At 38.4% G+C, this 26,259-nt stretch overlaps 1 protein-coding gene across 6 annotated transcripts in view; it reads left to right on the forward strand.

The window, feature by feature from the left end:
* MEIS2 (Meis homeobox 2) overlaps positions 1-26,259 on the forward strand; it is a 171,332-nt gene that overhangs the window by 38,711 nt on the left and 106,362 nt on the right. For all 6 annotated transcript variants that reach the window (XM_029964197.1, XM_018082788.1, XM_018082790.1 and 3 more), the window contains one exon: positions 13,161-13,306. In XM_029964197.1, coding sequence (XP_029820057.1) covers positions 13,161-13,306 — 146 coding nt within the window. The remainder of the gene's footprint in view (positions 1-13,160; positions 13,307-26,259) is intronic.

Raw genomic sequence — 26,259 nt, forward strand, 5'->3', positions numbered from 1 at the left:
CTGTGAACCATCAACAACTAGGGCCCAGGCTTTTGTAATTTACTGAACCTTTATCACAAATGGGAAAAGCCATCATGGGTACCAGAGAGTAGCACAGTTGAGGAGAAAAGGATGTCCTGCTCATCTTCTTTATATAACTTCTCTTTCCTTGCTGTTGTCCAGGTGAATCTATTTTGCAAGAAATAAACAGGGTTGAAAAGGTGGCCTCGTTAGGTGCTTCATAATTGAATTGTGAATGCTGGTGTTCGTTTCAGAAAATCGGTCCCAGACCTGCACTCTGTGTGATAATTCTTTCCTGCTCTCCAAGAGCCAGGGATAAGTTCTCTCCATCCAAATGTGCAGGGCTGGTGCTCATTTTAGCATCCTCGCTGCAGAGAGACTAGCAGCACAGGCAGGTCCCGGTCCCTCAGAGCACTTCTTCCTGGGAAAACTGGCTTGCTCTGTGTGTGCCATCCCTGAAAACAGAAATGCAGCATGTGCAGTGGGTGAAGTGAGGTCCAGAAAGTGTTTTGTGGTAGAGTTCATCAGAGGTAGAAATGGGAAATGCCAAGTCTTAGTTTTTCACTTTGTCTCTCAGAACAAATTCCCACATATACCCCAGGAGATTAAAGACTGGATGACAGTACTGTTCATACTTGATGGTTTTGATCAGCCAAAAATATGAACAACTGTGTGGTCTCTTTACTGAAATTGCAGTGCTAAGACTTCATTTTGCTCCTAGTAACATAAATTGAAATAGTGCTACTTAGCTGAAGGAGAATAGAAATAAGATGTCCTTGTACATCTATTTTGATCACAAGTACTTATGTCCAAGAACCTGCCTTCTAACAGAATATTTCAGGATGTTCTCTTTTTTGATATGCATTTAGAAATGAAGAATTAGTAAAAACAATAGCCATACTCAGACTTGAAAAAATGTAATGCTCAAATGAGCACAGGGGTGCATTGGCATGTTTGTCTTTAAAAGTGGTAATATATAGTATTCACTTATCTGAGAGCCACCACCAATTACTATCAAAAGCAATATTAAGTATTACTTTCAAAGCAGTTTTCATTGAAAGTTTATCCCTTGCTTATTTGAGCAGTTTGAAAAATCCTTTCCCTAAAGTTTTCTGAAGGTCAGTTTCAGAGCCAATAACAGAGAAAAGAATAGAATATCTTGTGTTAGATAATGCTCCCATGCTATTAGCATCTGAATTCTTATATGCTGTATAAATCTCTGGTAAGTTTTAAAAGCCGACATAGTAAAACACAGGTAAAAATGTCTTAACTATAAAATTTCAAGGGGGGTTAATGTCTTTGAGGCAAATCTTTATCACTGAAATGTTATTTGCTTTCTTTTTTGTTTTGAGTACTGAGCCCTCTCATTGGCATCATTTCACCAAGTTTTTAAGAAGAGGGGGAGAAGGAGAGAGAGATGGAGAAACTGTGTGAAGTTTCTTCTAATGCATAATGCATTTAAGCACTGTAGTTTCTGGATTGATGCCACTAACCAGCTCAGAAATGATTCCTGTTTCCTCCTTACAGACTTGCAGCAAGGAGTCAGAGATGACCATGTCTATAGTCATTCCTAGCTGGTGTCGGAACATGACAGTTCTGTCGTTCTGGGTCAGTGGCGAATAACTCACTCAAATGGTGCAAAGTCAGCCAGTTCTTAATTTTTTATCTCCTTAAGAGTGCATTCAGTGACTTCATCACTGAGAAGAATGACTCCCCTGCCTAGTGTGATCAAGATCTGGAAATTTGTTGCATCAGCACATTTAGCCTGGACTGCTACTTGATTGGTGGGGCTTATATTTGATCTTATGGCAGATGGGTCAGCTCTCTGGCTAGGAGAATCTAGATCCAGAGGGAAAGTCAGTTTTCCCCATCTGAACCTGAAGAAAGGGAAGTCTCATAACTTGCCAGGTTTTTCATTTGGGGTCCCTACACAGAGCCAACCCTGTCTTCTCTGAAGCAGGGGAGAAGGGTCATGGAAGTTCTCTGGAGTCCAACTCGTGAGATTCTTCCTTAGAAAAAGCTCAGGGATACAAACCAGTCTAGGAAGACTTTGTAGACACTGCATATTTGTGTTTTGTAATATTTTCTGCTACAATGAAAGACTTGAAATGGAATTACAAGTTATGAGCAAAAAGGCAAAACATCAAGTGTCACAGTTTGTGCTGTGAACTTTTAAGAAAGTAATGTTACAACAAGTCAGTACCCTGTGGTTTTGCTATTTTTATGCTTCCTTATTTTCAAAATCCAATTCATCAAAACATTTGTCAAAAACTTTCCCCCCTGTTTCTACAAAATTATGTGTATGTCAGTTCTTTTAATCACCTAAGGTAATCCAAAGCATCTTATGGGACAGTTTGGCTACAGAGAGAGGTGGCCATGGCCATCCCCATCCCATCTTTTTCACTTTATTTTTAATCATATTATTCTGAAACAAATTAGTAAAATTATATGATGGAAGAAAATAAGTGGCTTATCTGCCTTTCTGATATCGTAAAAGTCTCTCTCTTTTTTTCCTTTTTTTTTTTTTTTTTGTCAAGCAGCTGGAATTTTCTGACCAGAATTCATGTCTGTATGCTTGCTGCTTCTTCCAATTTGAGGCACTTGGATATTCTTAACTCTATCTTCTCTCATGGCTGAAACCAGGCTCTAAGAAACTGGCAGAGACTAACTAGGGGCTTCAGCTTTCATATGCTTGCTTGTTTAATCTGTCTACTGTACTTGAAAGACAAAATATTTTAGGCTTTTTCCACTTTTAAACATCCAATATTTATAGCACATAAGTCATAGATGGTTTACACTTTACCTTTACAAGGCTTCTTGGAGGAAAAGACTTCTGAAAAATGGTACCCTTGAAAATAAATACAGACAGGTTCAAAGCAAGCAGTTGTAGTCTGGAACATGATTCACCAGTGGGAGTGAGCACTTGATTGAATCCTTAGTTTTGAGCACCAAATAGCGTAACACTTATAAACAGTATTAGCTATGTTTCCAAATACCTAGCACACTATATTTAAAGTACAGGCTTTAACTTAAACCTACAAGAGCAGACTGTGAGTGTTCCCACGTAACCCTTCACATTCTGGCATTTTCCAGACTGCCAGCCAAATGAACACTTTAGGAGGAGGTGCATATATATGTCTGCAGCACCCAGCGGGTTAATCCACCCTACTGTGCATAGGTGTTGGAGCTCTTATGGTATGTAAGACTTGCCAAGTTTGGAGTTGTTTTGTATTTTTAATTTTTTTCTGAACTATGCATTCACAGCAAACATCTCTTCTTATGCTGTTCAAGTGTTTGTGAATGCATATCAAGACAGTATTCTTATTTGTGTTTTAAGTAACATACACATTTGTGTATATTTTATCACCTGAAAAAGCTTTTATGCTTCATTTTGACACTTTTCTATTGAAACATCTTTTTTTTGTGCATTCAGACATCCACCATTTTTTCTTTAATGTGTCTTAAAATAGACCAATGTGCATTTTGGACTTGTGGCCTAACAAATGTCCTTTTTAAAACCTGAAGCTTTTAACTTAGTATCTCTCAGGAATAACTCTCTGTTACCTTTCTAGTCCTAACTCTTTTTTAATTACTTTTTGGAAATGATGAAAAAATCCTATGCATGTGTACTTGTATGTCATGTTTCAACTGGTGCTTTTTTAATAGGTAAATAACCCTCTAAAGAGGGTTATTTAAAGAGAGTTTTCTAATGTGAACAGTACATGGTCTCTTTCTCTGTTAGTGGGCATCATTTTAAGAGCTGTCTCCTGAACAAGCTGTTGTGTCCAACAGCATGTGGTCTAAGGAGAACTGCAAGACATTAAAATATCTCACAGTTCATAACCGCTTTTAACAGCTGTAAGGAAAATTGAGATGCTCTGATGGCTATTTTCCTTTGAAAAAAAAAAAAGTCACTTTTATTCTTAAAAGGAACTACGTTAATGATTTAATGAAGAAGAACAGTACAGGATGTTAGCCATCATCTACTTTTAAGTTCTCTACATTCTGCTATATATAAACAACTGCAAAATGTTAAAGGTTAAATATTGATGAGGTACAATTGAGCTAAATTACTTAACTTCAACTACAGGTAGAATTTTAATTGAACTTTTGATACTACTGTAAGGACAAAAATAAAAGGATAACAAATAAGAAATGGTACTTTAAATACAATATAGTTTTTTTAATGTATACTTACTTTTGTACAGTTGATTGAGAAAACTAAAAACTTTATCCCGGAACTACAAAAAGGAAAATAGTCTCTTAGAGGAGATGTGCTTTTAAAAAAAAACCAAACACAACTTTTTTTTGTCTGCTGATTTCTTTAATGACTTGTTATTGTTGCCCCAGCTGTAGCCAGTCTGCAGCTGGTATTCTTAACAGAATTACTATGAGAATACTAAAAATACTTCTCTAAAAATATATTAAAAAGTGATTTAAAAAGAACTCTATTAGACTGCAGCACAAGGACACTTTTTGTGACAGTGTTTAGTAGAATGAAAAATTTAAATACAATAACAGCTATTTACATTCACACTGTAAAGTAGTTACCAAAGCATATAAAATACTTAAACCTATTTTAATAATGCCTTTCTTCAACCTAGACACCAAAAATGAGAGTTAACTTCCCAACTTGTGCTGAGGTGGGGAGGGTGGGAATTGAAGTTAAAACCATGTAGAAACAAGTGCACTGAACACTTTCCTGTTGAGGTACAAAGTGAGTTTCACTTTTAAATAGAAGAGCATAATAAATCAGCATAAACCACAAGTTTTAATGAGTGTATCTGCTATGGAATTGTGCAGTGCTTGCAATTCTCTCTGAACAAGACAAGGATCTGGTCTTACACTCTTTACTCAGGCAAAACTGCCACTGACATTCATGATAATTTTGCTTGAATAGAACAAGTGCTTGATAGTGGTTGTGCCAGCATGAGGAGTGTGAGATTAAGATAAATGTGCAAAAAATACAACTTCAAATGGCTGCACCTTTGACTTCTCAGGCTAGCGTTTCCTCCAACTACAAGGATCTTAATTATAACATTTGCTGGTTCAAAGATTAACATTTAGCATTCTGGGAAAGACTTTCTGGACTTTAGTAACCTGATCAGCACGGTCTCCTTTTGGTCTCTGCCTCTTTCTGGTTCTTTGTATTGCAGGAGAGATGATAGTATCTGGCACATTCCTTGGATGACTCGAAGATAGCAGCCTTCTGTGTTTGGGGCTGAAAGATTGTGAACTCTTGTGTTAGCAGAAATGCCACACAGGGGAGGTGAATAGAACATTAGAAAAGCTTTAGATTTAGGTACTGCAGCGCAAGCAGAGTTGAATTTGAGAGCTGGGACTTAAGTGGACATTTGTCCCTGCTTTCTTCCTTAATAAAATCTGAGTGTTAACTGTGGGTAAGGGCATTTGAGAGATCACTAAAAATGAATCATTGAGTGCCCAGAAGAGCTTTATTATGATATACTATGGAGAACTTTAGAATATACCTAGTTCTTTTTAAGAGCTTATTAGATGCATGCAGGAGTTACTATTATGGAAGTGAATTGTTTTGCTGCAGAAGCAAAATAATTTGCCAAATTAAAACGTCAAAATAAAACTCATCAAAAATCTGGATCTATGTGGTCCTTTCTGGCCCTGTGCTCCCATCCAATTTTCTCTTGCCCAATGAAAAGCTATTGAGCAAAAAATCACAAGCTCCAAACAGCAACATTTGTTGTGCTTGTGTGTGTGTTATCCATTTGAAAACCCTGACACAAATACTAAATCTGGGGGAAAAAATCTCAGTGCAGAAATCCTGACTGGCCAAATTGATTTTAAAAAAATATTACTAAATTTTAAAAATCCCCAGATTGATATCAGGTTCTAGTGCTGACTTCTTGTAAGTAGAGCCATGAGAGGTCACCTATTTCAGTTTGTTTGCCCCAGTAGCAATTAGATGGAATGAATTATCTTGCTCCCTAAATTCTGTATGGATGTTGCCACTGCCCAGTTAACCAGTGTGAAAATACCATGAAAAATAAATCATTAAACTATACTCTTATTACTAACTTGCCAGTTCCAGAGAAACAAATGCAGCCACATTTACATATGTGTCCATCTGTCTGTTTTTACACTTTATGTCTTCAACCAGTGGGTGAAATTGTTTTAATCCAAGCTGCAGCATGATTTTTTTTAAATTTTTTTTTCCCCTGCTGATATTTCTCTGTATGCGTATGTTATTTGTAGATGGACATGCATATTCTTGACAGTAGCTAGTTCTTAATTGCCCTTTTAAGTAACCTAATCTATCTGGCCACGGTAGTTTTAACTGAAGCAAGCAGCAGAGTTCTCCATGGATAATTTTCGTTAGTTAGCAGATTGTTACCATCTCAATGTTGCTGAAATCCCTAATCTCAGGTCAGCGTGAAGCTGCAGTGGTTACAATCCTGTTGCCTGATGCAGTGTGAATGGAAGTGCTTTCTGTCAGAAACATGTGGTCTCTTCAGTGGAGAGCCTGCGTAAATCCTGTGTAAATAGAGGGAGGCTAACAAAGGATGAGCCCCTGCAGCTCAGAGCATTTGGAGCCATTTGGAGGCTGAATTTGCTAAATGCTGCTTATACCGCCTGAAAAGTTGAAGAGAAAGGAGCATAAAATCCCTTCTTTTTTCTCTTTCTGCTCCTACCCTGGGGGGAGGGAGTTAAGGGCCAGGGAAGCCTGAGGTAAGCCTATGAAGACTGTTTTTTCAGTGCTCTTTTGAGTGTGAAAAAGGTGGCATGGGTCACTGTCCTCTCTTTAATGTCGGAAAACCCACACAGTTAGTAAATGTTGCATGTAAACTAAAGCATTTCGTCCCTTCTCCTGCACTCCACGGCAGCGGGCCATGAACTAGTCACTTGAAAATCGCAGAAAAAATTCACTTCAACATGTCTGGACAGTTTAGCACAGCAGGAACGTAAGAGAGATCAGTAATTAGCAGGTTGCTTTACTGTTGTTCTCCTTGTCTGCATTGGAATACTTTTTTCACCTGATGTGAAAAAATGTTGGATTGCAATGAACGAATCATGAACCTTCGGGCTGTATAAAAGACCTTAACATTTAAACTGCTGTTTATAATTTTTGTCTTTAAAAAAGCTAGAAAAATACATTTTTGGCTTTTGGTAGAATCTCTAAGGTTTCTCAATTCACTTCACAAATAAACATGAGCTCTAAACACAGAAAATTAAGGACTCAAAAAAGCCAGTCTTTTTTCTTAATTTTGGGCTGAAAAATATAAAAGGGGAAATGTGAAACATAACAGTTTTGCAAACAGATTTGAAAGCCTTAGGTCACTGATTTTATAGCATGCATGGCTATAATAACAGAGCTGGAATGTCATTCCATAGTTGTAAATGCATTTTTGCAAATGAGATATATTGATGATTGTATAGAGGTGCCTATCCAGAAATAGAAAAGGAGCAGTTTTTATTCTGTCTCTTTTTGTAAATACACTTTATATACAAGATACCATGCAACTCTTTAAGCCTTTAGGACATATTGTGAGATGGCAACAGGGACTTGCTCCTGACTGACAAACTATGCAAAGATGTAATTAGATCATGTAGAATGGCTTTGTAGGTGAGGTCTGATAGTGGCTTAGGTTTTCCTCCTATTTGAATTTTCAATAGTTATTCATGCCTTGTGTGAAATTTGTACATGTCATCTTTACAGTGGAATTACTGTTTTATTCGGGACAGCAAAAGATCATAAATATCTTTCAAAGAATAGCAAGAGACAAGCCCAGCTTTTTGTCTCCTTACTGCTTCCAGAAGGGCAAAAGAATAACATTTTCTGTAGTAAGAGAGATGCTAGTGCTGTATATCTGAAGTCTTCCTATTCCCACTAGTGCACCAGTGTCCAACCTGTCTTTCTCTCCAAGATGCTCACTGAGACATAGAACAGAGCACCAGGAGATATGTGCCTGGTGTCTCAGAGACACAAAATGGGAGGGACACAGTGGTCTGATTACAGCAGCTCACTTGAGGATACTCCACTCCAGGAAGTGGTGGCTGAGCATGCCTGTCAGGTTTGAACAGCTTCTGATGTCTCCTTTCCTCCAGCAGTAAAGTAATTTAGCAAAACCAGCACACATACTGGCAGAGCACTGATGATGATGGCACATCTGTAAGCTGGGAAGCCCACTTGAATTGCTCGTGATTTTCAAAGTCCCAGGTTTGCCACCCATAATCCATCTTTACTCAGTTTCCCTAGGAAGTAAGCTGCAGGAGACAAGTACGGCTTCTGTGGTGTGAAGAGACTTAAGTCAACTTCCTTGAACAGGGATCATTAAGAGGAGGAGGAAAAAAAACCCCAATCCATAACCAGGACTTTATCCTGTGATCTACTGGAGTTGTAAGGCTAAAAGCCTTATGATTTTAACCAGATGGAATGGAGATAAGGACTTCTTCTGAAGGGTCTTTTATTCTGGAGCTGATCTTCCCTCTCTATTAGTTCTCCCTACAACACAGACTATCTTATCTTCAAAAACTTCTTCAGACACTTCTCTTTCCAGCTTTCTGGCAGTGGTAATTTACCAGATTTTTAAGATTTTTCTCTGGCGGTGATATGGATTATATTACTAAATTGAATGTCCTTATTAATAATGGTTTAAAATACTTATGTGTCCAGAAGGACGCATTATAAGTACAAACAAACAAATAATGGCAAATTGTGAATATAGGCTACATGCAGTCTCTTCTTTGTTTTGCACTTATATCTACATATTCCACTCCATCAAAATATTAGACTGCAAGATTGTAGAGGAGCTTACTTAAGAGCAGCATAGTACACTGCAGCTTTCATTTCAGAATCCTTTAGCTTGCTTTTCATATTACTTCCAATATTTTTAGAAAATGGACCTCTGATGGTGAAGAAACTCAAACACCGGGTGCTGAAATGTACTTTTCCAGAAATCACTTTTTCAACTGCTCTACTCGTTATAATGGTAACAGGAACTATTTCTATAGTTTGAATCTGGACTGTTACCAGGTTGCTGTGCTTTGGCCTGACTAGGTTGTCCTTTTCAGTTATCATTTTGCATAGATTGGGAATTTGTTATTTGTCTTATTCACAAGTCGTGAAAACACAAGATGAGCAGCTTCTAAACAGCACTTGCTTCATCTGTTGCTGGGTCTTTACTCTGTGGGGAACACAAGCAAAGACTTGAGAAGGGTTGAGATAATAGTGACAGTGTGGAGGACTGACAGAGAAGAATTCATTGATACAATAAGGTTGGACAGACTTTCTGTAGAACTGGACTCTGTTTCTTGAAGGGTCCTTAGTGCATGAACATTGGGCAAGCTTGTTTGTCCAAGGAAATGAGTTTGCAGCAAGTTAAGCTGGAATTATGGTGCAATGGAAACCCTTCTGTAACTATTTATTTGATATTTTTTAAAAGTGGTAGTCTCCTTTGCTTTCAATGCAAAACAATTTATCTTGTGGAAGGCAACTCAACATATGCTAAGAGTGCCAGAACACAGAGCTAGTGTGGAAGCCCAACTTCACACTGTATAAAGAAGACTTGCATCTTCAGCCTCCTCTACAAAACCTTCCCCTAGAAGAGGTGGTCTTTAAGGAACCCCATGTGGGTCACTTTACAAAGTTTCTTGTAAACTCTCTCCATCTTTTATAAGGGTTATCGAGACTATTTCATAGCATTACTGTTATCTTAAACAAGCTGGGTAAAATGCCTAATTCTCTACTGGCTTGAATTCTGCATAGTTCATTGACACCTCCACAAAGAGAGTGCCACTTTTAAGAATTCTCCTCTTTCCTAGAACAGTGATAGGGTTTTGCAATCACTTCTACTCTTTGCAAGAGAATAAACGAGTGAACAGTATGGAAAGAGGAGAAAGCCATCCTTAATTTTTTATCTTTTTTTTTTTTGGTGCTGGTGAAATAGAGAGACAGTGGGCCAAAATCAAGGCTTAATTTCTCCTCTAGAAAACTGGCATAACTATGCTTGGACAATTGCAATTTCCATACAATTTAGGATTTGACTTTACTCTTCCAATCCAGGATATGAACAGATCACATAAGCAGACTCACTTGTAATTATGATTTAAATTATTTAAATTTTGATTCCTTCATAGAGTAGTAAAAAGATAGTTAATCCGGTCTACCATAAAGTGACTTTTCTGTCTGTTAATCTTATTTCAGTTCTGGTAATTTATTTTTCTTTATTTAATGTAACTGATATTTATTTGGATATATTTATAAGATCAGACCCTCCATATGCAAGAAGTATATAATTCCATCTTGGAAAAGAGTTTATGAGCTATTTCTATGATGTCTTCCTATTAGAAACTGTATCCACTAATGTGAGCAGCTGTAGTCCTATTAAAGATATGACAGGTTACACAGGATTGGGCTAGTGATTCACCACGAGCAACAAATCTCACCATATTTTTTTTCTCATATAATTTGGAGGTACAACATTTGAATTTCCTTTCATGGGGTTATGGAACAAATTAAGGAGGCACCAACTCTTACAATTTCAGCTGCTGATTAGGGTGGGAAGGCAGTGGGAGCTTTAGCTAAACTTTCCTTTCTTGGGCTGCTACTAGCTTTTTAAAACCAGGATAATAATAACCTCTTCAAAAGGTCCATTGATTTAGTATGTAGGCGACTCCTACTGAGGATGCTCACATACAGGAGAGAATGTATATGCAGATAGACAGGAATTTGTCCATACAGAGTGAACTTGTGCTTCTGTGGTTTGAAAAGATGGTGCAGAGCAGAAGTTTTACAGCTCCACGCATCCTGTGCATACACGCATTGCTTTTACATAAAGAGACAAAGATATCTTTATCCGCACGACAGATAGACAAACAAACTGACTGACTTCAAACTTGCACTTTCAGTAGGGATTTTTTCCCCCCATCTCCGGGTACTGCTTTTCAAAATTGCCTGAGGCTACAGTACAGCACCTCAGATCCCCAAGGCCCATTGCCTGGCTCCTAATAGCCACTCTCCATCTGTGTCACATGAACAGCTGATGAGATAGCTCCAGTGTCTGTATTTTGGAGAGCATATCCACCCAGGTTAAAATGCTGGGGTTGCCAAGGAGCAGTCAGAAGCCATTAGTGTTTGTGAGAATTTGCCTTGCAGCAGTTCCTTGGCATAGTGGAAAGTGTGTGTGTGTGTGTGTGTGTGTGCATGTGTGTGTATGTGTGCGTGCGCACGCGTGTCTGTGAGAGACAGAGGAGTAGGGTGGATTATATGGAGGGGAAGAGAGTAGCCAAAAGGAGTGCTTTCTAAATAACCAATTTATTGCAAGAGTGAACAGTTGGTTACAGAGTTTAGAGCTTCCGTAATCTCTTTGATTAGTTTACTATGATTTGGCTCTCCTTGCTCGATCATTAACAGAAAGAAAACAAAACACAAAATAAATAAAAAAAAAAAGAAAAAAGAAACAGAGCATGAGAAAGAGAGCAGCGACTTTAGGGTCTTGCTCTGGTGTTTGGGCAGATGGAAAGGAGCTGCTCTGCCTTGGGGCAGCGTGGTTGTAATGAAGTGGCCTGTCAGTCTGTAAATAGTGAGGGTCATCTCTTCCATGTGATGGAGGGTATCACATTGCAGCGAAAATGGAAATGTCAATAAAATTAATCTGCCAGCTCTTTGCTGTGGCTTTTTCTGTTCTCTCTGGTCCAAAAGGGTTGGTTTTTCAGAGGGGAGGCAGTACAAGAAGGGTGATCTGGCGTGGGAAGATGGAGCTGAAATGCAAGTTTTGAAGCAAATGGACTGTATGTAGCAGCAATGTATTTCTTTTAGTAGCACTACAGATCTAGACGAGGCTACAGGAATTAGCTTGTGAATCTATAGCATTCCTCAGGAAGCTATGGACCGTCTAGCTCAGGCTACATTGAGCACAGAGTTTATTGTTTTAGGCTTTCTTGGACAAGGTTTTTACTTAGCATGGGATTTATGGCATTTACTGCTAATGAATGTCTATTCTTAAATTACAAAAACCACCGTCTCAGCACAATTCCCAGATGTCCTTCCAGGACCTCAGCTTCTTAAACACCAGCAGGGAGCATAAACTCTCCACTTCTCTGTTTTCCTCTTTCGTGTGGCTCCGGGCTAATGATGTGTAAGGAAAACACAGCAATCTATAAAGTCTCAGTGCTGTCCCAGTATTCTTCATTTATTTTGCATTTGATTATGCCACAAGTCGGATCTTGTTTCTTTCCTTTTTTTAAAGTTATTAGTTCAAATATTAATGCAGGAATATGGCATATATTGCTGCACTTGATTGATGCCTTCCCAAAAACAGGAAGACGTGCTCGTATGAATTTTAAGAAAGTAGGGGTCCTGCAATGCCTTGCCAGAAGAGTTTTTCAGATACATAATTTAGATGCCCTCCAGGCAGGCTTTCAAGGCATTTTTGCTGGAGGGCAAGAAAAAATAACTATGACTGTTAAAAGTAAATGATTTTTGCTAATGCACAATTAATGCCAGGAAAAAGCACAGAAGAGAAAGATGTTGATGGAAAGTTCTGATTAAGTGAGAACTCTACCTTGATGTGCATCTTTTCTTTTAATGATAATAATCACTGATGCAGAGACGTAGAAGTTTTCATGTCATGCAAATGCTATATGCAGGGTCATGGTAGGTGTACGTGTTTGCGAGTGCGTATGTATGTGTGCTGGGAGGTGATGGTTACGGGGAGTGGCTCATCTGACAGTGTGTTATGTGCACTGAACAGTGACATGGTTACTGCCACCTCTGCAGAGAGCCTTGAATATATAGACTACAGAACATTTAACTTGATTACTTATACGTATATATTCAGAATGGTTGTAGGGATGCATTTACAGTAAATGGGTTTTCTTGTGGCAGGTTTTCCCACATTGAATCCGATAATTGACAAAGAGCTATTGCACTATGTCAAGCACACAGTTATAAATGAATTAATGATATATGCATATGTGAAACCAAAATTAGTATTTGAAGAGACACAGTTTTTAATTTTTACATATTTGTATCAGTGTTCTTATATAATGTTCTTATACATGTGCCTGATCTAGCAAAAAAACCCCCAAACAAACTGTGGTAGTGACTTGGTACTTAATGATACTTTTTAGCTTCTATATTTTGTTCATTAAACGTCTCCTCCTTCCTGTTTTTCTCTTTGTTGTAGGAGATGGTTTAGACAACAGTGTAGCCTCACCTGGTACAGGAGATGATGATGATCCAGACAAGGACAAAAAGCGTCAGAAGAAAAGAGGCATTTTCCCCAAAGTAGCAACAAATATCATGAGAGCATGGCTTTTCCAGCATCTCACAGTAAGTGGTGCCCAAAACCAAAACAGATTTCTATTCATGTGCCTAATGAGGTTTATTAATCATTACTAGAAATCAATTGTCCCCATAATTTTTGGACCATTACTAGGGGTCAGTTTTTGTTGCTTTTTTTTCTTCCAGATTTTTTTTTCTTGGGTCTTGGAATCATGACAAATCTCAAAGAAATCTATCTATATGTGTGTGTATATATACACATATACATGCCTATAGAAAGAAAAAGAGAGAGAGTACAACGCCTTAGCATGGAACACCAACTATAAATGAAGTAACCAATTTTGGCTTTGAACTATTCAAAATCTTCCTACAGACAACAAAAGGGGGGGTTCTTGCTTTAGCACATATAAAGTTCTGCCCTCTGGATTGTTTATTGCTGGCCTCTGTTTACACAAACTTCATATGTATGTGGTGAAAGAGGGAGCCCTGGTCTGTGCGTGCTGACATACACTGTGGATGTTAGGGAGTCAAAGGAGCAGCTTGTAAACTTGTCATTGTGACTTTTTTGTGAGAAATATAGAAGGCTTCCAGATTCCCTAATTTTTCAGTTGTGTAACAGAGAGAATAAGCACCTTTTTAGCTTCTCTTCAAGTCCATTAATATTAAAAACTAGCCATAATCACATTTGGGGGAGAGAGATTAAATATGTGACATAGCAATGCTTTCTGTGGTCTGTCTTTATCCTCTTCTTGCTATTAGTTTTATGTGTTGGTGTTCTGTTGTCATTATAGCTTCACTTAGGCATCAAAACACGGTTCAATAGAAAATCTAGTATCACTGTTTGTAGTTTATTTCATGTGGGAAATAATGGAAACTGGTAAAATTATCAATTGATTTTCTTCTTCCTTTCACTTTACAATTATTTCTCACTTGATAAGGCTTAAAAAGCTAACTGTAATTAACTACCTCTTTTTCTACCAAAGTTTTATAAATTTTCACGGTAGCTGATGTTGGTTATTGAGTAATGATTTCAGGACCCGATCTATTTATGATAGGGACTATTGAACTGCTCTGCTAGCAGCACAGCTAAAGGGGGGAGTGACAGATTCACATTTCTAAACCATCATTTTGATGTAAGGACATTAGTAGCAAACTAAGGTGCATTGATCTGGCCTGTGGGGTCAGGATTAGCTGGAATAGCCAGTGTCTCTGCTGGAGTAGTGGTTATTCCTGCCTCCCAGCTATGGCCATTTCAAAGGTCAGGTGCCCTGTACCCACTTGGCTCAGAGGAATTAGACAGAACATGAGTCTCTGGGCTGATTACTTAACCAAAGACAAAATAATGAGTCCTAAGCAAATACTGACTAATTGAAAGGGCTGTAAATCCATTACATATTGGTCAAGGATAATCAGGAGTATTTAATCACTTTTATCTATTCAGGAGCACTGAAGCTGCAACAGCAAAGCCCTGAACCTTGCCATGTGCTTATTATTCTCATCATTATCAAAATTACTTCACAGCTGTTCTTTGCTACATCACCTCAGCTGGAGATTTACTAACCTGTAAAATGTTTTTAATTTGGATGTCGAGTGAGTGTGAGTGGAAGGTTTTTCATTTAGCTGTAGGGTATCTTTAGAGGAGTATTACAGGCAGACAGAGAAAAGCAGGGCTGCAAATAAGTTTGGTTTGTATAGCCATCTCTGTAATAACTCCATTTCCTCTTATGAAATTTGTGGTATCTTGTTGGGGTTTTTTTCCTGCCTTTCTTTCTTTCTTATGTGCTCCTTGAAAGCATTTGACACTTGCTTATTAAACAGTCAACTGCCTCTTGCTTGTCCTGAGGAAAGTCGTCCTGGCTTTTTGAAATCCCTTTCCTTGTTTCTATTCTTTCTCCTGACCCTCTCCATCCTGCATGAATTAAGGAAATTTGCCACCACTGGTGAGGATGGCCTCACAGAAATCAGATTAAATGAACACGAAAAAGCCTCAAACCTTTTACCATCCAGGCTTTAATGAGTTTGCAGGTGTTGAAAGATTTACTGTGCTGTAATTCTCAGACCTGCAAACTGATAATGGAGACCCCTGACCAGTGCAATGTAAATTCAGAAAGATTCTTGCCATAAACACGTGCAGGGAAGGAAGAGAGCTCCTTTCTTTTAAAGATCCCACACTTTTTCTCAAATTAGCTTGCCCATTCAAAATGCAATGCTGGCTGAGCCAGAAGGGGGAATCTGTGATGTACAATTTTATTGTTTCAAGTAAATATCTTTACAATGGTGGTCCATGATTCAATGTACATTCCTTCATTACTAGTCTAACCTTATTTCAAATTGGTTTGTTCCTCCTTTGTGCTGTATGACCTGTTCATGTATTACAATAATCCCCTGATGTACCCTTTTTTCTTCCTCCCTTTTTTTTAAAGAAACTAATTGAATTATCTCATTATTTTAATTTGTTAAGCAAATGTATTTTACGTCTCAGGATGTGTTCTTAAAGAAGGAGCTGCTTAGGCTTTGCCCCCTGAATGGGCCATTGGTACATTTTGACATTCATGCATTCATTAAGGAGGGGAACATAAAAGAGCTCTGGATGTATTTTTTTTACAAACACCCAACCAGCATGGAGCAACTTTTCCATAAGCCACAGGGGTCTCTCTACATATGTTCTCAACTGCAAGCTATTGTCACCTATTCTGAATACCTCAAAAGGACAAATAAAATACTAAAGGCCAACTGTAGCAATTGTTAGCTGTTAGTCTCAATATGACAAAAATCATTAACCTCTGATTTCCCTGGAAGGAGAGGCAGTGGCAGGCAGTTCATCTCTTATGTCATGGATTAAACCTGAAAGTCCTTCAGACTGTCAAATTCCAAAAGAGTAACTCAGTTCTGACTAATTGTATTTACTTATGATTTTAAATAAAATGCTATTTTTTTCCTTTACTCAATTGGTTTGCAAACTCCTAAGGCAGTCAATTTTAAAAATTGAATGGCCTAAGTGGCTTTTTTGAAGAGACAGGCACTTGAACTCTGATGTAGAATGAATGTGTCTGACAGGCTGTATCTTTCAAAACAATTTCTAACCCCTATCACAGCTTCCATTTTGCACTAATTTTAATTATATTTGAAACAGGATACACATGCACATTTTTATTGTTGGAAATCAAATGCAAGGATCAGGAGTTCTGTCGTGTTCTCGTTCACTTACTGAGCTCTGTCTTACATTTGGAATTACAACAGTACCAGAAGATGAAAGATCTAAGGATGAATTGGCTGGAAATGTGTATGCTATTTCTGGATAATATCCAGTGTTTAAGAAAGTAGAGGAAATCCTAGTCTGGTAGTATAAGCTTTTCAATAGTACATAAAAATTACAACATCAGAAAGGTAAACCTGACATTTAAGGCTGTTTTTACTTGAGTTCAAAGGTGGTTAAAGAAGAGAAACAACAAGAAATCTGACCCAAGCCACGAGTTTATTCATAGCTTTGGAAGACCCCTTTTCCTCTACATCCAGGATTCCTTAGTACACTCAATTAGCCTCTCAGACATCTCTGCTTTCTTCCCTCAAGTGCTCCCCTATTTTCCCTGCAAAGAACATATTTGATCACAAAGTGAAAACAGGAAGTGCTCAAATGTATAGACACCTCCAGCTTATGCCAGTGTTGAGATTAGGATTTCTTACCAGGAACTATACAAAGCCAGTCCCCCTCCTCCTATGCCCTTTTGAAGGATGGAGGACCTTTAAAATATACATACATAATCAGAAGAGAGGAAAGATATAAAGGAAGTAATTATACCATTCTATGGACTTGTACCTCTGGTAGTTCATCCATTTCTACATCATAGTGTGCTAAGGACTACATTTTTTCACCTTCTTTTAGAGAGCTGGTTTATTCTTTGACACTTACCTGGAGTGATGCCCTTTGTTAAAATTCTTTTTTGGTTGTTTCTTTTGTTACAGTCTGCAAGAAGATATGTATCTTAACTAAAAGTACCAGATTTAACAATGGTACCCTGCAAACTAAACCTTTTTTATAACAGTGCCAGATTCCTAGCTGATAGTATTTGGGATGTCTCTGCTAAAGTCAGTGTAGTCGAGCTGTTTTTTTTTTCTTTTTTTGCTAGCTGAAATTTTGTCTCCCAACACTGAACAGTGTAATTTTAGCCTGATTTCCACAATCCTATGGCTGAAAATCTTGCTCTTTACACAGTATATTGTAGAATAGATTTTGATTTCATCTGCCTCATTGTCAGGCTAGAGTAAGCTCTCCTGGAAAGTGTTAAAATGAACCACCCACAGCTTTTGTACTTACCTGAATTAATTTTCTTAACTTGTCATATTCAGGTGTCCAGACTGGATAATATGAATAGTCTTACTGAAACAGATTTACTTTTTTCTGTATTTATGTGGGTGTATCTGAGCATATAATGTGAATCTATCATATCTTGATGAATGGTTTATCAAGCCTTTTATACAGGGCACCTATTTTATTTATTCATTAGACTTGATTCTAGAGATGAATGTCATCAGCCAAACCCAGTCTTGGAGCAAATGTTCAAAGAAGTTGAATCCATCCCACCTCCATAAATATCTCCTCCTATATTGTGATTTTAGGAATAATACCCTAAAGGAAGGTTAGGAACATAGCTGGCTATTGCACTCTATACTGAACAGCTTACTTTCATATCAAACTGTAGAACAGCTTTTCTCAGAGATGTGATCTGGGAGAAGGATTCTTCACATTGCTGTTTTTGCTGTACTTTAAAAAAACACAACCAAGCCCAGAAATACAACAGACCTCTGTCCCATTAAAATGGGATGGGATACTCCATAAAAATACAGGAATGTGAAGTCATTCTGGTGAATTTTACTGCATGTGTTGGACTGCATTATGACATGTTATACCCTCTGAGGGTACAGAGAGGAGATGGATGATGTCCTCTGATTCTCCTGCAAAACCACCTACGTGTGTGTTCGCATGACTGCCATTTCCACCTCAGTGCACCACACAGTCAGAGAGCTGGAGGAGCCTAAGTTACAGTTTTATTCCATGTCTGCTTCTAGGCAAGGCTGGCTATGTGCTGAGTTTTCAGCTAGTTGCCTGCTCCTGTAGAACAGACCTCTCTGCACAAACACCACCCTGTTGGAAGCATGTCTTACAAAATAATATTGCGCAGATTTTTCAGCTGGGTAAACTTTGTGAGGAAAGGTTAAATGGTTTCACCCTAGTGCTAAAGAAAAATCAGTACCTGAATGTTTAACTCCAATGACCTGTGATCCTGTGGTCCTCAAGGTGGTAGAGCTGTGCCTCTTTGTACCCCACAGTTGCTCTGGTCTCTCACCAGAAGAGCTGGTGGTGGCCGTTAGCATTTGTTGTTACTGCTGGTGGTAGCACAGCCCTGCCTAACGTCACCAGTATCCTCCTCCTGTCCTGCCTGCCTGCACTACGGTGTCACCAGCGAGGGCAGAGTAAAACTGGAAATCTTTCTCTAAATGGCACTTCTGATCCCAGGCTGAAAGATTTCATCCTCTGAGCACTCATAGTCCTCTGCCATGAAATCAGTCCTGAAGATTTAGTAAGAGACTGAACATTCACATACCTTTTAAACACCACAATCTTAAAAGAGCTGAAATGGGGTGGGGGTGGGGCTTTGTTTGTTTTAAAAATGGAATCTGAGATTAGATCTGACATTTCTACATCCACCCCCTACAGAAGAGGGAACCCGGGGTCATGGGGTGTGTGGGCCTCAAAAGCTAGCTTTGTCTGGGAGTGGTTAATCTAATCATTGTTACATAGACATCTGTTATTTCTTCTGAAAAATTGATGCTTTTGTGACACAATGATCCATCTATTTAGTACAACAGCCTGAGTAATTAAATTAAAAAAAGAATATTTTTACGGGAGCATGTATTATAAAACTGTCGTACCTCCTCATACCAGCGAAAAGGCTGAGGAGAGGGAGTGGGAGATGCAAAGTGGGAGAGGGAGAGGAGTGCTTTAAGCCCCACATTGTTTTCTGCTGGCTGGAGGAAAACATCTGTGAATTGTTTGAACTGAACCTTAGTAGGGACTGTCTGAATCTGTGTCATCTCTGTTTAATTTCAGGAAATGATGTCACAGCGCATTAAATAACAATGCTGCATGATTTATTTTTACTTGTACATGCTGTCCTAAGCATTTTGGTTACACGGCAGTGTTTCCAATTAAGTGCAAGCTTTCAGTTTTAAAAAATATACTCAGTAATGCTTTTTTGGGGGGCATGAGTATGGGGAGGCTGGGTTTTTTAGGGGTCACCAAGGTTCAGGGCTGTCCAAGGGCTCTGGGCCCGTTTGTCATGTGCTTATTTGTAGTTGGGACTGGATGTCAGCGCTCTCGTCACCCATGGCAACCTCCAGGACTGTGAGTTTGTTACAAAGACTGTCTGGGGGAGAAAAAAACGCTAAATATTCTGAACCGATCCGTCAAAAGACCTATTAGATAGTTATAGCCAGGCCTATGTACTGTAGCTTTTGCCTCTATCAAACTTTCTGCACTCCCCCTTCTTCTTTAGAAGAATAGAGGACATAAGTCAATTCTGTCTGCCATCTGTCGCCTCTCTCCCTGCTCCTCAAATTAAAGAGACAGTCCAAAATTTAAATAATCGGTTACAATCACAGGAAGCCCGCCTGGAAATTATTACACGTGCATTCAGTTGGTTTTTTTTTTTTACTTCTCTTTTTATTTGGAAGGGGGGATCTTTATTGTACTTCTTTGGAGATCAAAATATGGTGTGTTTCAGCTTCAAAAATAGTATGCTGAGAAATACTGGATTTGCAGTGTCACAGAGTTGTTATCTAATAAGATTCCAAGTTATATATAGGGTGAAATTCACACACATACACAGACACCCTCTTCCCCCCCCTCCCCCCTGCAAGAATCCCCGAATTGTGAATCCTGTAAGGGACAAGTAAATGAATCACAACACACTTCTCCTCTGGCTCTCCCATCCCCTTCATCTCCTTTCCCTCCCCACATCCCTGGCAGGTTGAGAGGCTGCAGCAAAATCTTTTCATGGTGCCACTAGGACAATTTAAGCCCTTGAGTCTACCAAATGGGTCCTCTTCTAGGCCTACTATCACAGTTTTTCACACTACCCTGTCTGATATTAGCTAGTTATGTTTTATCTTTTTCTCTCCTTGTTTTTTTTCTTTATACTACCCTGCCTGTTTTTGCCTCCTCCTCCTCAACAGGCCACACAATGTGTCAGGACTGCAGCAAGGTGAATTTCATTCATGTGACAGGTCAGCTGCTGCCAAACCATCAGATAATGTGGCTGGATGTTACTCTTCAATTTAACATTTTACCTGCCATTTTCAAACAGGGAATTCCTGAGAAGAGAGTGTAATGAAAAACATGTGCATGATTTTAGCTGAGGCTTGATTAAAAAGCCTCGACTGAGCAAGCTGAATGTGGCCTAGCAAAAGATAGGATCAGCCACTATTTTTTTCTGGTTGTTATTGTCATATTACAAAGCTTTGCAGAATCAGTATAGGAAGTAAGTGAAAGATGCAAATATAAATAGTGCTTAAACACTATAAAAACATTGCACTAACAAATGCTGTGAACTGCAGCCTTTGAAGATCAAGATCACAGTCAAAAAGAGGGGAGCATTCTTTGGAGTGTCTTTAAGTTCCACTACCTAAACATGTTGTCGTCAGAAAACTCATAGTTTCTCCCTCTCTCTGTAGTATGCACATATATGTAAATATAAAATACAATTTTAGGGAAAAAACAATTGCTGTTGTTGGTGCAAAGTGATACCGCCTCTCAGTTTTACCTAAGGACATGTTTAAGACCTTCCTTTCAAGATCCAAGAGCAGGATAATTGGTTTCAAGGAAGTTTTTGGTAAAATTAGAGTTATTCAGAAAAAAAAGGAGAGTGTTTCTGCCAACAGTTCCACAACTGCAAAGAAATAGAGATGTCAATTCTTATTGCTGCCTAATGAATAGAGTAGTTTATGGTGGAGAATATTACTTGTGGTGTTGTGGAGTTTGCCTTGAGTTATGATACTTAGAATACCATGCATTACATATTTTAGAGTTGATTGGCAGCAGTCATTTGTAGTATCTAAAGCAATCATTGGCATCTTTAAAGATTTATTATTGTCTTTAAGCATAATGGCAATACAGTTTTCATGTGTTTATATTTGTTATTTTTTATTTTTAACTACGAGCCCCAAATCTGCCAAAACCTATTTCCCTTGTTTTGTCTAATACTGGATGATAGGTTGTCAACTTACTGTATAATGCCATAAAGATTTTTTAAAATCTTGGTTTCACCTTTTTATGATGGCAGTTCAAAACATGTATTTTATTTGTAGCAGTCAACTACTTATGTCCATAAAATGTTTAACATCTTATGACATACGCTTGCAATCTCAGGACAATAAATCTGAGTAGCCCAGTAAACAGCAGCAAATATTTTAGTGTTTGAAAAAAATCTGCATTTATCAATTTGTTTAATGCTATAGAAATTTGGCTGTCATCAGGATTAAACTCCTATTTGGTCATTTCAAAGTGGCAACTTGATATTCTGAAGTGGATATACTGTGGAAATACTATCTAACTAAATCACATAGCAATAGGAAAACTCCTGTTCACTTTCTTAATGTATACTATCTATATGAAAGGAGTAGATTTTTATAAAATCATGGCCTAGTCTAGACTACTTTGAAGCTTGTTGTCTCTCAGTCCTCCTTCCATTAATTCCAGTGGAACTCTGATCCCTTCAAAAAACCAGAAAAGATGTAATGAAATCATAGGAGGGACAGACAGGTAGACAAACACAATTTTTACAACTAAACAAGTGTTAAATGCTATAGCCACTTTGTCCACAAATTCTGCTTAACAACTCTTTCAGTGATCCCCTAGTTTATGATAGAAAGACAAATTTCTCGAGCGCTCAGCTGTTTGTCACATCCTCTTGTGACCGAACCTTCACTACCGTGCCCAGGATGCTTTAGCACAAGGGAGCTCTGGCAGGCATGGGGAATTTTCAGCTCTGTTTCTAGCTGTGACCATGACAAGACACTGTGCCTTAGTTTCCTTGTTTAAACAGTATGGTATAATGCTTGTGGCTGCTTTTTGGAGTACTTTTGATATTTACAGATGAAAAGCACTGCATGAGACCTATGTCTTATAATTTGCATGAGCTGAATTACAGAGAATTACTCTTCTGTTGTGGTTTTATCCAGCTGCTGAATGAGCATGACAGTCATGCGATGCTTGTATAAATACCTGAGCTTCTGTAGACTCTGAAAGTTCAGGAAAATTTTCTCTTTATGAAGCATTTAATATAAAGAGTGTTCTTGTTGGTCTACAGTGAAGATGATAGCATATGATTTCTGCAAGCTACTTTAGCTCAAGTGGCTTGTTCTTGGGTTAGTTTGGTTTGTCAGGTCCTTTCCTTGCTGGCGACTTGAAGTGGTGATTGCTGCATGTATCATGTACCAAATATCTTTCCCAGAAAGCAGCAAGATAAAGAACCTTGAACATCAACCACTGGCCCAGGGGCAGTAATGAGAATAAAGGGAGTATAACAGTATTAACAAATGCATCTTTGTGCTTCAAGAAGTCACTAGTGGATATTCCTCTCTTCAACAGTCCGGGGAGTTTCCTCGTGTGAAATTGGACTTTGGCAGCTTTTCAGCCAGTCCTGATCCTTCTGCTGCCTTTTTTGATTCAGCCAGGTGCTTCCCAGTTGTTCATCCCACTTGTGCTTGAATGAAGAAACAGGAAGCAGGAGGTTGACCTGTAGTGAAGAGTAAGGGACAGAAAGACAATTGCAAAGTCCCTGATTCACATTGGGAAGGTCCCTGCCTACTGAGGAGCATATGCAGATAGCTGACAGCTGTTTTGATAGTCCACAAGAGGATTATTCAGGGATAGAGAATGTGAATAGTGAGAAAGTTCGTGATATGTGTGATAACAACAGGAATAAGGAGTGTTATGTGGTCAGAAAAGTGATGTGTGTATTTGCAGGAGTCAGCAAAGGAATGGTGCATAGGAATGGTGGCATATGTAAATTGCAAGGAAAACTGGTTAATTTGAGGTATCACTTCAAAATCTAAATATTTAAAGAGTGCCTTAGTTTCAACTACAAAGGGATTTTCTGATGTTCTCTTTCAGATATAAAGTAGGAAATTAAGTGGAAACACAAGCAAAAAACAGGTGAATTGTTGTCAACAACAGAAAAAGGGAAAATAATTCAATTTATTTAATCAATATTTAGTTTAAAGTCTCCCTTTTGCCCTCCTTTGCTCTCTTGGTGGAGTAATCCAAGAGTTGTCTTACTTGGTTTTGCCTGTTTTCAATTTGATTTCTACCAGTTACACATGGACACTTTACTGCATGAACTAGTATCTCTTAGTAAAGAGAGGTGCTTCCTGAGTTGGTATGGACTTCTCTGTGAATGGTGGGTTGAGCTGCAGAATTTTATGGCAATCCTAAGAAGTCCACGTTTTTCCACATAATATGCCCACTTACATCTCGATTTTAAATAGCCTACTTTTTATGCATGTGTTGTATGGTGGCCATGAACTCTCAAGCACACACTTCTCAGACCAAAAAAATCCCAATATTTAGTGCATATCTAACCTAAGCATTTGCAGACAATTTACTGCTATAATTAATCTTAGCTGTCCTGACTCTTATGAACTTTTATCTCATGATGCTCTTGGATGCAAACAACTTTCAGAGAAAAGAGGCTCTTGCCACTTTCTCTCCCTTTTCTTCCCCAAAAACTGTCCATTTAGAAAGCAATAATGTTTGCAAAGGAGTTAAATCCCACTATGAACCAGCGCAAACCTATTTGTGCAGCAGGAGAATAAAATGTCTACAAATGAACAAGACTCTGGTGTTTTGGCAGAATAGATACAAATAAGCATAACTGTAGAACTGTGAAAATATCAAGAGTTTAGCTCTTGGGGTCTGAATCCTGTTCAAAGCCCCAGCTGAAAAGATACAATGCTCTCCAACTCAGTAGCACTCTAATATGCTCTACTGCCTCCCGAACAAGCACTGCAGCAAACTTCTTGCTGAGACTGAAAACTCTTTCAAACAAGGCCTGAGGACTCATGAGCTTTCTACTCAGTGCCCTGTAGGTTCACTCTGTAAAAAAGTATCTCACCTAAAAGAGGCCAAATATCATACAATGGAGCTGGTGGGAAATTCAAACTGTTCTAAGCAAAGAAGTCAATAGAGCTGCTGTAGTGAAAGGTAATGTTCAGAGTGAGATCACCGTGTTATGATCTCATGCTGAACATCAGGACTGTTTGTTTTTTTTTTTCTTGATGATTATGAAACTAGCCTGAGGCCAGTCTGGTGAGAGTCTGAGAAAGATACAGAAGGATGTTTGGAGAGCGTGGACTATCAGGGCCCTTATTCCCAAAAAAGGGTAACAGAGCCTGAAAGCAGATGAGAGAAATAAGAGCTGCATTGTTATTTCCAGTGCTCTCTCCATCCATCCCAAAAATACAAGATCTAGCCCTAGACAGACAATGCATATACTGAAGTGGCGAATAAGCACAGGCTACAAAGAGATAAGAGGGGAAATTACTGAAGAAGAACAAAACATCTTGCAGGAATAATGGAATTCAACAGCCAAGCCCCAGTCATTGAGACTGTAGAACAATTTGTGGAAGTACCTTTGCTTAGCACTTTTAAAACTAGACTCAAAAAACATTTGAAGGTATACTGCTGAGAAACATCTTGCATTCCTGGGCTTACACTAAAGTGTTGCCTGAAGCTTTTCTCCTATTTTCATGTTTTCTTATTAATGATTAAAACTGAAAAGTATCTTGAAATTAGAGCTGTTTTCAGAAGGAAACCTTCCCAAATTTGGCTTCCTTCGGGTTTAAATTTTTGTTGTATTTGTTTCAACGTTCATAATGACATTTCATTTATCTGTCAGTGGTAAAATTATTACAAAATTAACTCACAAATTCAAACTAGAAATGGGCTTGAGACACAAATTGAAGAGTTAAGCTTAAGAAAAATATTTAATTACTGTCCCTTCAGGCATTGGGATTGGATGCTGAAGGTCAGCCAGGCTTGGGCTCTGTCAAACTGGAAAAGGAAGAGAGTTTGTATTGAGGACCTTATGTTAAAAATATCTGCCTATCAGATATTCAGAGGCAGAGACTGTCATGATACATACACTGCTCTCCATTTACAGCATGTGAAGTTTCACCAGTATCTGGGTAAGGTATAGGTCTGAAATCAACCCTTACCTAGCTTAGTGCTCCACAGTATTTCTGACATCTGCTCCAACATCTCGATGAAATATCAACACAAAACACCAGAAGTTGTTTGAGCATTCAAAATCCATGTTGATTTTTAAGGTCATAGATCCAATGCAAATTTAATCTAAAGAAGTTTAAATGCTAAATCAGGTGAAAAACATGGCTTTTTCACCTGTTTTTCACTTACAGACATTTATAGCAATTTGGTTTCAGGATTCAAAATGAAGCTTGGGCCCTCAGAGAGGCAGAATGACCACAAGAAAATATTGACTGAGTGCATGCTAGCTCAAAGTGCTGAATTTCACACACAGCTTTCCTCGAAAGTATCAAGAATAAAGAGATTGTATTTTGAATTTAAAATTAAATTTTGCTCTTGAACATGACTTTATAATAATGTAACTGTAAGGTTCCACATTTGTCTAAATGACTTCCAGATAAAATGAGCTCCAGCTCCGTTTGCACGTCAGGAAAATCAGGAAAATTTCCTTTCTTTTTTTTTTTTATCTCTCTCATTGCCAGAACTAGAAATTTAGCCTGAGATCTGACATCCAAGTTGAATTCTTTCTGGCTCATTTATTGGCAGTCACAAGGATTATACGATAACAGTAATGTTGCAATTACAATAGTAAATCTATGCAATTACAATAATAAACAGATGATGGCATGGCCAGAAAAAAGAGTCCAGTTTTCTTGCCTATAGCCAGGCTGGCTTTATG

This window comes from Manacus vitellinus, unplaced genomic scaffold (genome assembly GCF_001715985.3).
Source record: "Manacus vitellinus isolate BGI_N305 unplaced genomic scaffold, ASM171598v3 scaffold_6_pilon, whole genome shotgun sequence".
NCBI classification, from domain to species: Eukaryota; Metazoa; Chordata; class Aves; order Passeriformes; family Pipridae; genus Manacus; species Manacus vitellinus.